Source organism: Bacillus rossius, chromosome 1 (assembly GCF_032445375.1).
Source record: "Bacillus rossius redtenbacheri isolate Brsri chromosome 1, Brsri_v3, whole genome shotgun sequence".
In the NCBI taxonomy this organism is placed as follows: Eukaryota; Metazoa; Arthropoda; class Insecta; order Phasmatodea; family Bacillidae; genus Bacillus; species Bacillus rossius.
In genome coordinates, this window is record NC_086330.1 from 285949046 (window position 1) to 285961136 (window position 12091).

General features: G+C 35.1%; 1 protein-coding gene across 2 annotated transcripts in view; it reads left to right on the plus strand.

The window, feature by feature from the left end:
- The window catches only part of LOC134527688 (85/88 kDa calcium-independent phospholipase A2), an 84818-nt gene that overhangs the window by 35230 nt on the left and 37497 nt on the right, over positions 1 to 12091 (plus strand). For both annotated transcript variants that reach the window (XM_063360592.1, XM_063360591.1), the window contains exons 8-9: positions 4031 to 4241; positions 6474 to 6624. In XM_063360592.1, coding sequence (XP_063216662.1) covers positions 4031 to 4241; positions 6474 to 6624 — 362 coding nt within the window. The remainder of the gene's footprint in view (positions 1 to 4030; positions 4242 to 6473; positions 6625 to 12091) is intronic.

Genomic DNA, 12091 nt, shown 5'->3' on the forward strand with positions numbered 1-12091 from the left:
AAGCCCTAAAATTCACAAATGTTTCTGTTATATTCCTCCCGATAAACTACGTTTTAATGCTTTTATTTTGAAAAACATTCATTGTTTACCTTTGCAAACGTAAGAAACTAACTTTATCGCACCATAGATATGGATATTACAGTGAAACCTCTATTTAACAAATCTCAAGGGACCAAAATTTGTTGTGTTTGTTGTAAAGGGGTTTGTTAAATGGAGGTTTCGCACAATACGTATATTTCTAGTCATCATAAAGCTTCACATAAATGGCTAGAACTGTCTTTCTGACTGTTTAATACGATATGAGGAATTAAACATGAAAAAGTACATAGAATAATACACTTGTTAAGTGGCCAACCATTTGATGCTTGGAAATTATCAATTCCCATCCCCAGTGCTACTGGCGTGCCTTTTCATGTAAAATCGGTCCAGAGATGTTGATGTTAGATGCCCTAGCCTCCATTAGCCAGTCAAAGAGTATCTTGTCCAAATCATAATTTTAAATACTTTCACACGTTTTTGATTTGTTCCTACCAGAGAAGCGTTGTTTTCAATCTGTTCCCGGTTGGATAATATGGGCGAAAGTGTTGACGCCGGGATGTCGAAACGTTTAGCTATATGTATCACTTTGTTTTACACCTTCATCAACTACATTTAAAATTTCTAATTTTATTTTAATATCAATCAGTTGCCACTTTTTAGGATTAGAATTCATTTTACAGTAGTACCGTGTTGATTTCCGTAACTACATGTGGAAATAAATAAACAATGGAAATAAACAAACAACAGTGAAAACTGAAAAAACGGAAATTGTACTCATAGATAACATAGTTAAAAATATTTGCGTGTGCACATCTTTAACCATAGAAACGCAAAATATACTAGCTGTTCGTCTTGCCAGAGCGATGGTACGGGAGGTTTACGCCACTAGCGCTAAATGTACCCGCCATTTTGAACTAAGTGTGGCATGTATACACGACGTGTGTTATCCATGATGCTTTGTTTATTTATTGTCTTCCGCGATGGTGCATATTATTTTAAGGTTATACGCATGTATTTTAAAGCAGTGAATGCAAACAAATTAGTGGATGTCTTGTAGGAGATGTTTATTTTTGCGTGTTTTTCAAAAGCGGCAGTTCGTTGTAAAGGGAATTTCACTATTTCGGAACAAATAAAATTCTGTATTTAGAGGTTAAAAAGGCATTGATCTTATGGAGGTTCAGCAGGACCAAAATTTTATTTCGTTGCATGGTTTTTTTCGTTAAATAGAATATTCGTTAATGGAGGTTTTACTGTATCAGGAAGACTGTGCACTTCGCTAGTAGCATCTATGGCCGGCACCAAGCGAGACTAGTGGCGCAAACTAGCAATGATTATTAAAATGGTGCACGCGCTTTACCAAGGCACGGATGTCATATTTTGTGCATTCATTAATCTTTGGACTGAATATACTCATTTGTTATTGTTTTATTACGATCAGATTGTTTTGTATTTTACATTTCTCAAGTTAAAATTTTATTGAAAATTGTTCTGTTGAATAAAGTTGTTTGTAAAATGAAACCAACAAGCAAAAATTTCTTATTTTCTTTTTACAATAGCCTAATTTTTTTTATTTCTCATTTAGGCTGGGTGACTTTTCCCCCCTTCCAAGAAAGGACTTCATAACATTTTGTAAGGCCACTGTTTCTCATGTCAGCTTTACTTGATTATGGACTGTATTGTACATTTCTGGTGGTTTTATTATATGTATATATACTGATGAAAGCATATCTTTCATTAATATAATGCATTTATTTACACATTATGTATTTAAGTTTAATCTGGCATTGTGCTGGTATGCTAGATTGAAAAAAAAAATTATAATTGCCATTCCCTTTTCATACACTTTCCCCCATCATACATCATTTTTGTGCCCTCCGTTGAAAAGTGTATGACAGAGGTTCTACTTTATTGAAGGTTACTTCTAAAATTCAATATCAAATGTTAATTTTTGCCCATTATTCCCTTTGCTTACAAATGGATTTCTATATGCTATGAATTTAAACTTAAGAATTTTCGGTAATTCTGAAGAAAAAGTCTCTTTTACAGAAAAAAAAATTAACAATTCTAAAATGTATTTTTTTTTTACTTCCTGACATTTTCCCCCAATATTTCTCTAAAAGGGCATTTTGATACTTAAAGTAGTTTACCATTTTAACGAGTGGTTAGGTTAGGTACATTAAAATACTATAAAACTGTAAGAATTGTTACGTTAAGTTTAGGGACCTGAAAAAATTGTGATCGTGATAAACTCGAAAAATAACGCAAATTGTTATGTTTTGATGTTAAAACACTATATTCTAATTTTTCCCTCCGTTCTCACGAATTTCTACGCAAATTAACTAATTATATACAGTAGAACCTCTCTGAAACGACCCCTCACGGTTCCCAGGAATAAGGTCGTAATAGATGTTTTTCGATTTTTTCAGTTGATTTCAACCTCTCTCCCCCCCCCCCCCCCCCCCTTCCCCTTCCCAAACCGCTACTCGCTAAGAAACCAGCCGTACAATGGTAGGATGTTGTCACTCACAATGCTAGACGGCTTTGCTTTAAACCCACTTCAACCTTCATGACAAGTCCGTCGCCCTACAGGCCACCTCTAAAGAAAATATCAAAAGACAGTTTATTTTTACTGGTTAGTTTACATGTACGTTTTCTGCTTGCCATAGTTAAATACACTAGAACCCCGATGTCATGAACCCCGGATTTAACGAAGCAGTGATTTTACGAATACATCCTTGGGATCCGTCAAAAAATTGAACATTTTGACCAAAATGTGAAAATCAGAAGAAGAAAAATTAAAAAAAAAAAAAAAATGAAATGAAAGATCATTATAATCTGTTAATTTTAACACACAGCGTATTTTTGTGTCGGCTTTAATACTTCCAATAATGTTCATCTAAGAATAACAAGAATAACATCGCATGATGTTTTTGGTCTTGATATTAGTGTCGGAGCGCTTTGTGTGGGTATTTTTTTAATATAAAACTATGTATTTTAAAGTAGATCTAATATTTATTGGGACATTACCACTTACTTATTTAATTAACGGAAATACGAAGTAGTCTGATGTTTGTGTTTTGTACGTTATCTTATAACCTTTATCTGTTCGTTTGCGTCGCCACGGTGTACCACATACAAAAATGTAGCCAGCGCTAGTTGGCATCATTCATGTTTGGTTATGTTGCTTCCTGTATAGAGCGTGTACACGTAGTCGAATATTGATATCTTGCCAATTGCATGCAACACGCGCTTTCTGTCGAGTGCCGAATTAACTACATTTGATGGCCCGCACTCTTTCATGGTAAGTGTGTACTACGACGATAGTTATGCGTTCGTTCAGGCTCGCGTTCTGATCACAGATTTTGTTTTTCTATTTAAAGTGAATAAAGGTTTTTGTTGCATGACTTATTAATTTAAATTGTTTGGCATGCTCTTTTATACTTCACTTTTTAAATAAACGTACTTTCCATGAATGGGTTTGGTCTTTATAAATAACTTTACCCAACAAAATTTTTTTTTCCCGCATAAACATTGCACCCCTACTTTTCAAAATCGATTTTATCATAACATGTGCGACGATTATGCGATTAAACACGGTATTAAGAAGCACTTAACACCATAAGATGTAGAACTATATGTTTAAAACAAAAATTTTTATCTTAAGCCTGCAGCCAAAGTTTGTCAGTGGATTCAAACTCACTTAGTATTTATAATAATAAACAAAAATTTAACAATGACAAATTGATTCTACGTGTCTTAGTGTGTTTTATTTAGGGCTGTGAAGTTCTGATTTTTATTTGTCAGTTCGGTTCTTTTAAAGAAAAGAAAAATATCTGAATGCTAAACTAAATATGAATGAGGTTAACTGGGTCAGGTATTTGACAGAAACCGAAAATGGAATGGAAAAAACTGGGAAGCGCACATGCTTAGCATTACTTTGATGAATGGAAGCAATTAGTGCCTATGTGCAATGTGCAGTGTGTGCTTGCAGCTGCTCTCAGAGGCGGCGTCGGCCCTGAAGGGGTCCCGGGACCCGAGGGGCGGCCGCCTGCTGTGCCTGGACGGTGGAGGCATCCGAGGCATGGTGCTCGCAACGATGCTCTGGGAGCTGGAGAAGGCGACTGGCCGCAGGGTGGTTGACTGCTTCGACTGGGTTGCGGGGACCAGCACCGGCGGGATCCTGGCCCTCGGCCTCGCCTGCGGTGCGTCTCTCAATGCTTCGAGTTTGATAGCTTGTTCTATCTATCTCTTTCTATTCCTCTATTTCACATTTTCTGGGTTCAGGGTAGTAGAGTTGTCGGACACTCGCCTCTTACCAAGACTTTCTGAGTTCAATTCCAGGCAGGGTTGAACCTGGAATCATGGTGGACATTGCTGTGAGTCGGTGGTTTTTCTCGGTTTATTCCTTCGTCCTCCCTCCTCCATTCCGTTCATTAATAATTCGCTAATCTCGTCACCTATTGCCGTCTCTAATGACCTGATGTTCGAAGAGGCTTTAAGCTCTAAATCATTAATTCATTTTGTGTTAAACTACAGCTGGTGTTTTAATGCAAACGAGTAGGAACATCTGAGGAGCAGGGTGGTGGGGTGGTAAGATAGTGCACTCGCATTTCAGAGAAACCTGGTTTTTAATCTGGCTCGACCAGTACTGGAATGGTGCTCGCTATATGTTACAAATTCATTTCACTCCAGGCTAGACTCGATTGCCTATATATAATCTAGGCTTTTAGAGTGCTCATTGGTCAATATCAAGGTCACATCCTTTGGTGTGTTATTCATAATTAGGTAACCACTTCTTTTACTTGTTCATAAATGACTGGGTCATCAAGAATGTCAAGAGCACTGTAGTCCAATCATAAATGTGAAGCAGATATACACGAGGGGGGGGACCAAAAAAAAAACCGGACTGAGAGAGCGTTGCCATTCGTAGACATAGTAGAGAGTTCTCCCGCTAGATGGGGTTAGTAGATACTTTCACTAAACAGCTACCCAGATGGCATCAGTTCGTAGGTTAACATTTGATCATAGTATTGTTTTTCTATTACTGTTCCCATGTTCCGCCTGTGAAGTTATTATGGCAGATTTAAAAGAACCAAGTGTGTGTTTGAAATTTTGTTTTCTGCTTGAAAAATTGGCAACAGAAGCTTACCAAATGCTCAATGGGCTTTCAAGGAGGATCAAACAGGATCAAAAAAACATACTACAGTATTGAATTTGAGCCAAGACTTGAAAAAAAGTATTGAAAGTGATCCAAACTTTTTGACCAAAGTCATTACAGGTGATGAGAGGGTATGACCAGAAACTAAGCAAGGGTCAAGCCAGTGGAAGACTCCCAACTCCCCACAGACCAAAAAATGCAAGACGAATGAGGTAGAATGTAAGGTGATGATCATTGTCTTTTTAGATGTTGGTGGAACGGTGCAGCGGTAATTTGTTCCCCCTGGCCAGACTGTTAACCAGCACTTTTATTTGGAAGTTTTAAGACGTTTTCAAGAGGATATGTGGAGGAAAGGCCTGGAACTATGGCGATCAGGTGACTGGTTCCTTAATCACGACTTATGAGTAAACCGCTATCTGGCCTCTCAGGGGTGTTCTATCATTCCCCACCCTTTGTATTCTTTAGACCTAGTCCCATGCGTCTTTTTCCTGCCCTAGAATGATGAAAAATCTATAAGGGAAGCTTTTTGTTGATGTGGAGGTGTTAAAAACACCTTTGCAAAGGGCACTGAAAGATATAAAAGTTGTGAAGCGTTCCAAAGGTTCTGCAAACAGTGGGAAAAAAGACTTGATAGTGCATAGCATCTAATGGAGATTACTTTGAAGGTGACTGAAGGAATTGTGTAAAAAAGGTAATAAATAAATATTTTATGACAAATATGTTTTTTTTGTCCTCTCTCATATGTTATTGGAGTCTATTTTTTATCCCAGTGAATCCACAAAATAATTGCGGCTCTAATTATAGGAATTGACCATTTGTTTCCAATATACTTGTTCTGCGTAGTTGTGTGTTATGGTCTCTAATAACCTCACTGTCTACAAAATGTTAGTGGAATTATGCCTTGCCATCTTAATATTTTCCAATTTGGTCTAAGGATTCAATTTTGCATTATTTATTCAAATACATGGCATAACAGGTTATAAAAATATTTTGGTTTTATACTTCTTTTACAGCCTAATAGTGTTTAAAAGGCTAAAAAACCAAACCGTCAGTAGAAAATTGCTGATTATTTATACGCTGCAACTTCTACGGTCATTGTTTCACTATCCTGATTTTTGACATCCTCAAAGCTAGGTTAAGACCATTTCAAATGCAGAAGTAGAATGGCAAGCTGTAGCTTAATATATTGAATTTTAAGTTGGCTGGGCATATTCCATTTAAAATATGAATAAAATAAAAGACTGGTACATTACATCTATTGGTTGCCGTTTTTCAGGCAAGACACTGCAGCAGTGCCTGTGTATATACTTCCGCATGAAGGATGAGGCGTTTGTGGGCATGCGGCCGTACCACAGTGTGCCCTTGGAGACCATGCTGAAGGATGAGCTGGGGGCAGATCGGTGCATGGCCGACATCAAGAAACCCAGGTACGTGCAAGCACTTTCTTTTAATCGAAATTGTGTTATAATCAAGGCCGTCTTATATTTGAGGTATTTTATAATTAAGGTCTTTGTATATACAGCGAAACCCCTTATTTACGTTACCATTATTTACGTTTTCCCGTTATTTGCACTATATTCTTCAGGTCCCGTTTGGTTCCCATATAGTCCAATACAATACTTTCCCGCGAATTACGTCTCAAAAATCGAATCAATCCCGCTATTTACGTCACGTAACAACCATAAACAACCAGAAAATACCGTGGAGCTAGTAGGCAATGAACATTTTAAATAGCAAAATATACATATTTTATAACATGAAAAGTTGCTTTTATTTCTAAACATGTAATAATTTAAGCCTAGGCGTGTAAAAGTACGAGTAATTATAGCAGGAGACAATCTAAAATGCACGAGGGAAAAACGTAAACTCATGAATGTACAAACATGGCTGCTTGTAAGTTCTGATACTGTATTTATGTCACAACTAAGCCGAAATACTGGTACGAGACATAAACTTCACAAGATAAAATGAGCGGTGTCTTGGTAACTGTTTTATACGTATTTTATAATTTGGGAAGTATTGTACAGTTGACGCCATATTTTTTAAACTAACCATTTATTTCTGGGGATCGTAAATAATTAATTATTGGTATCAAGACATCATGATAAACGTAAACTTGAACATGTCACGGCAGCGAGAAAACTGGTGCGTATACCAATAAATTGGTATTAGAACTGGATAAAATTGGTACACGGGAGGTGGAGCTTATATTTTTTTCCGCTAAGCTCGCATCTATTGGTTGGCGGCTGATGGCGTCATGAGTCTGGGCGGAGCATAGAGTGCGCATGCGCCGCCGCGTCGTTACAGCAGCTGACCAAGTACAATGACCTTTCTCCGCGTTTGGCGCGCTATTGACGGTAAATATTCATCAATTTGCGGCCTTTTCTTAAAAATTTTTTTACTGTGAGCAATGTGTATGTAGCCCGTATTTGTTATAAACCCTGCCGGTTGCAACTGTATTTATAATTTGGAGAGGCAAATAATCTCCTTGAACAGCTAAAAAAGCAAGCAGAAGAAAATTTCAAATTTATTTTTTAGGAAGTAATCAGAAAAACATTTTGGCTTTCATTCTTTTTTTTATTTTTGTCAAATGTGGTAAATTAATAATTGATTAAATACTAAAGTAAAATTTGCTGTTAGTGTGTTTGTACCTGCATTGTAGTATGTGCTATTAAACAAAAGGAAAAAAATTCTAAATAAGGTAAACTGTACTCCTTTTTATACTTTTCCCTTTATTTACACTTTCCCGCTTTTTACACTTTTTTACTTTGTCCCCATGAAAAGTGCAAATAAGGGGTTTTGCTGTATGATGTTATCCTGTAATTGAGTTCTTCTTATAATCAATATTGTATTATTGAAGTTTTTATGTGAACGAAGTTGTTTTATATTTTAGTTTTTCATATAATTGAGATTGTCTTATCAAGGTTATCTATAATTAAGGTTGTCATATATTGAAAATAATTTTTTTATTTCAGGTCTGTTATATTTGCAGTTTTACATTCGACGTCATCCTACATTTGAGAGATTTTAGTTTAAGAGATTTGGTGATCGAGGCTATTTATTAGTGGTGCACCGATGCGGATACCGATGAATCGTAATCGGCGATTATGGGTACTTACCGATTAATCGTAATCGGCGATTATCTTAACGATTACTTTGCCGATTATTTACGTCCCGGCGTAATTAAGTAGGTTTTTACCGTGTAATATTTTGTTACACATTTTAGGACGAAATACCGTAATATTTGTATATATTACAAAATTCATCTAACTCCCTCATATCATAATTACAGATATTTCGTTAAGTTTAATAAATCTCATTGCCTCGAACAATAAAAAATACATTTTTCCTACACGTTTATTTACGTTTCGTCTTTTGTTTGTTTAGTGGCCTTGTACATTACCTATAGCCAGAGACGTAAAATAGATGGCACGCAATAAAATACCACAAACAGTTGCAGTGGATTCTATGACAATCAATCTTTTCGAGTCGTAGTAGCGGTTCAAAATCGTGGTCCCGATACCTTCTAGTTTTTATCACTGCATTTTACCAACTCGTTATGGGCGTCTTTGGTAACATTATCCGTTGTGTTATTTGTATGTGACGTGAAAAGTGAAAAAGTATTTATAATTTTAAATATTCAGTCACCATAAATAAAATAACATGTGCTAGAATTGGTTTTTAGTCATTTTTATATAATTATAGTGAGATGGCGAGTAGGGAGAAAAAAAGTGAAGTGTGGAAACATTTTTCTATAAATTCAAGTGAACAAAATAAAGCAGCATGTTTACATTGTTAAACGGTAATTTCTTGATGCAACCTTATGTGATAGTCGATAATAATGCTAGTTTTCCGCAACAAAAACTTACCCATTGTAAATTACAATTATTAGACTGTAGTTCAAGTTGTTTACAATAACAAATATTTAAATAGAAGTTAATTTAATTTACACTTTGCAATGACTTAATAGTGTATTTTATATATTTTTATACTGTTGTTATAACTGTATTCTCAATTTTACCTAATCTTGTTATTAAATTCACATGGGAATAAAAATTTTTGTGTGCATTATTACACTTAAAAAAATTTCATTATAATCGGTAACTGAATCGGTATCTGCCGATTATTGCTCTCATAATCGGTAATCGAATCGGTAATCGGTAAAGTCATATCGGTGCACCACTACTATTTATTGTGTAACAAAAAAAGTTCTTTGTTAAAATATTAAATAAATTTTCGCTTCAAAGTAACACTGTTTATTTGTGCGGTTTTGAAGTAACAGTCAGTAAATGAATGATTTGAAGTAGCATTGTCAGATTCAAAGAGCGCTGTATTCTTTTACGTTAATTTTTATTTCCGTATGGCACTGACTCTTGTGTGGCATTAAATACAATGTAATGCATTAATGATATGACAAATCAACAAACAATGTTTTGCTTTTCCTTTGTTGCAATTCGCCTTCTTCATTGCGTATTTATTTTTGACGACGCCCGTGTGTTCAGCAAATGTTTATTTTACTCCATCCTGCATGTCAGCAGCAGCTCTGGAGAGAAAAGCCAGAATTTTCAGGGCAAATGTACCTCGTGCCTACTAGGATGCTTTAGTAGCTAATCATGGCAGAAACACATTTAGTAAACAACAGTCGGGAATTACTTTAAAAGGTTAAATAATCTTTCTGTTTCTAACATTGAAAAGTTAAATTTATCCTTATTTTGCTTAGCACTGAAACATTAATTTAACACGACTATTTCATTATCTTTCATAGTTTAAGAAAGTATTTAATTGAAAATGAATATGAATGCATTAATGTTTTAGTTTCCGATACTACTACTGAATGTTTGCACAACACAATCATTTCAATGCCTAATGTGTACATTCAGTCATTCAGAACAACAATGATGCCAAACCATTAGTGATGGTATTTTCGATACTTCGATACCTCGATACCTTCGATACTTGACGGTATCGCAAAGTATTAAGTGAGTATCGAAACTGTAAGTTCGATACATTTTTTCGATATCGGAATGCTTGTTCATTTGTATTGAATTAAGTTTTGAGTCGCCATTGTACAAAATACAACTACAGTAGAACCTAGATGATACGTTCCCGTTTCATACATTTTCCCGTGTCATACGCCGATTAATTTTGGTCCCGCTGAAAGTACTATTATATTTACAATGGTTTACTTTCCCGGAACATACACTTATAAAATCATTAATTTCCCGTTTCATACGTTTTTACGAAGCGGAAAAGTCCTAAAATTCACAAATTTTTTTGTTAGATATATTCCTCCTGATACATTATGTTTTAATTAATGCTTTTATTTTGTAAAACGTTCATTGTTTACCTTTGCAAACGTAAGAAAATAACTTTATCGCACCATAGATATGGATAGTATCTGGAAGGAAGACTGTGCACTTCGCTAGTAGCATCTATGGCCAGCACCAAGCGAGACTAGTGGCACAAACTAGCAATGATTATGAAAATGGTGCTCGTGCTTTACCAAGGCACGGATCTCATATTTTGTGCATTCATTAATCTTTGAACTGAATATACCAGTTAGTTATTGTTTTCTTACGATCGGATTGTTTTGTATTTTACGTTTCTCAAGTTAAAATTTTATTGAAAATTGTTCTGTTGCATCAAGTTGTTTGTAAAATGAAACAAACAAGCAAAAATTTCTGAATTTCTATTTACAATAGCCTAATTTTTTTATTTCTAATTTAGGCTTGGTGACTTTTCCTTTCCTCCAAGAAAGGACTTCAAACATTTTGTAAGGCCAATGTTTCTCATGTCAGCTTTACTTGATTATGGACTGTATTTTACATTTCTGGTGGTTTTATTATATGTATATATAATGATGAATTCATATCTTTCATTAATATAATGCAATTATTTTCACATTATGTATTTAAGTTTAATCTGACATAATGCTGGTATGATTGATTGAATTTATATAGTTTAAAACTAATTTAGGTAAATATGTAGTGTACGGATTAGCGCCAAAAAAAATCGTACAAATATAAAATAACTTTCATTATATGCTCTTTTACGTCCTCTTTTCATAACCGCCTGCGGAGATAAGAAATTCCAAATACTTTAGGAGATATCAAATTTTTTAATTTTCATATTTAAGCAATATTTGTTAAAAAAAATTTAAAATTCCAAAAATACCTTTATTCTGTGCTCTTATACTTCCTCTTTTCATTAAACCCGGTGGAGATCAGAAATTCCAAATACTTTAGGAGATATGGAATTTTTTAATTTTCATGCTGTGCACTGATGCGGCGTTCAGCGGGAAGCCTACGATTCACTCATCCTTCTGGACATACCCGAATACTCACGTTGGCAAGCCTTCTTTTCTTAAAATTAGCAAGAATTAATTAAAAATACTTTAAAACATTGTGGATGGTTGGTTATATTAGGTAAGTATAGCTACATTAAAAAAACTGTAAAATCATTTTATGGTTGCTTAGCAAATAACTTTTTAATATGTAGCTATCCGGCGCTAGGAAACTGTTTACATGATTTCACAGTATTTTTAATGTAGCTATCCTAACCAAATCAACCATCCACAAGGTTTTAAAGTATTTATAATGTAGCTAACATAACCTAATTGACCATTAGTTTTCATGAGTTGCATATTTATTTACAATAAACAAAAAAAAATAAACCCAAGATGCACGATCGGGCGTTTGCCTCTCGTCTGTTGAAAGAAGGCTTGCCAACGTGAGTATTCGGGTATGTCCAGAAGGTGGAGTGAATCGTAGGCTTCCCGCGTTCACCATTGTTGCTTGTTTACAAGTATGATTTTTTTTTTTTTTTCGCGAAGTAGTTGAACGACTACATCCCGTAAAAAGAAAATTACGTGAGTTCCTACTGTTCATCCTTTTT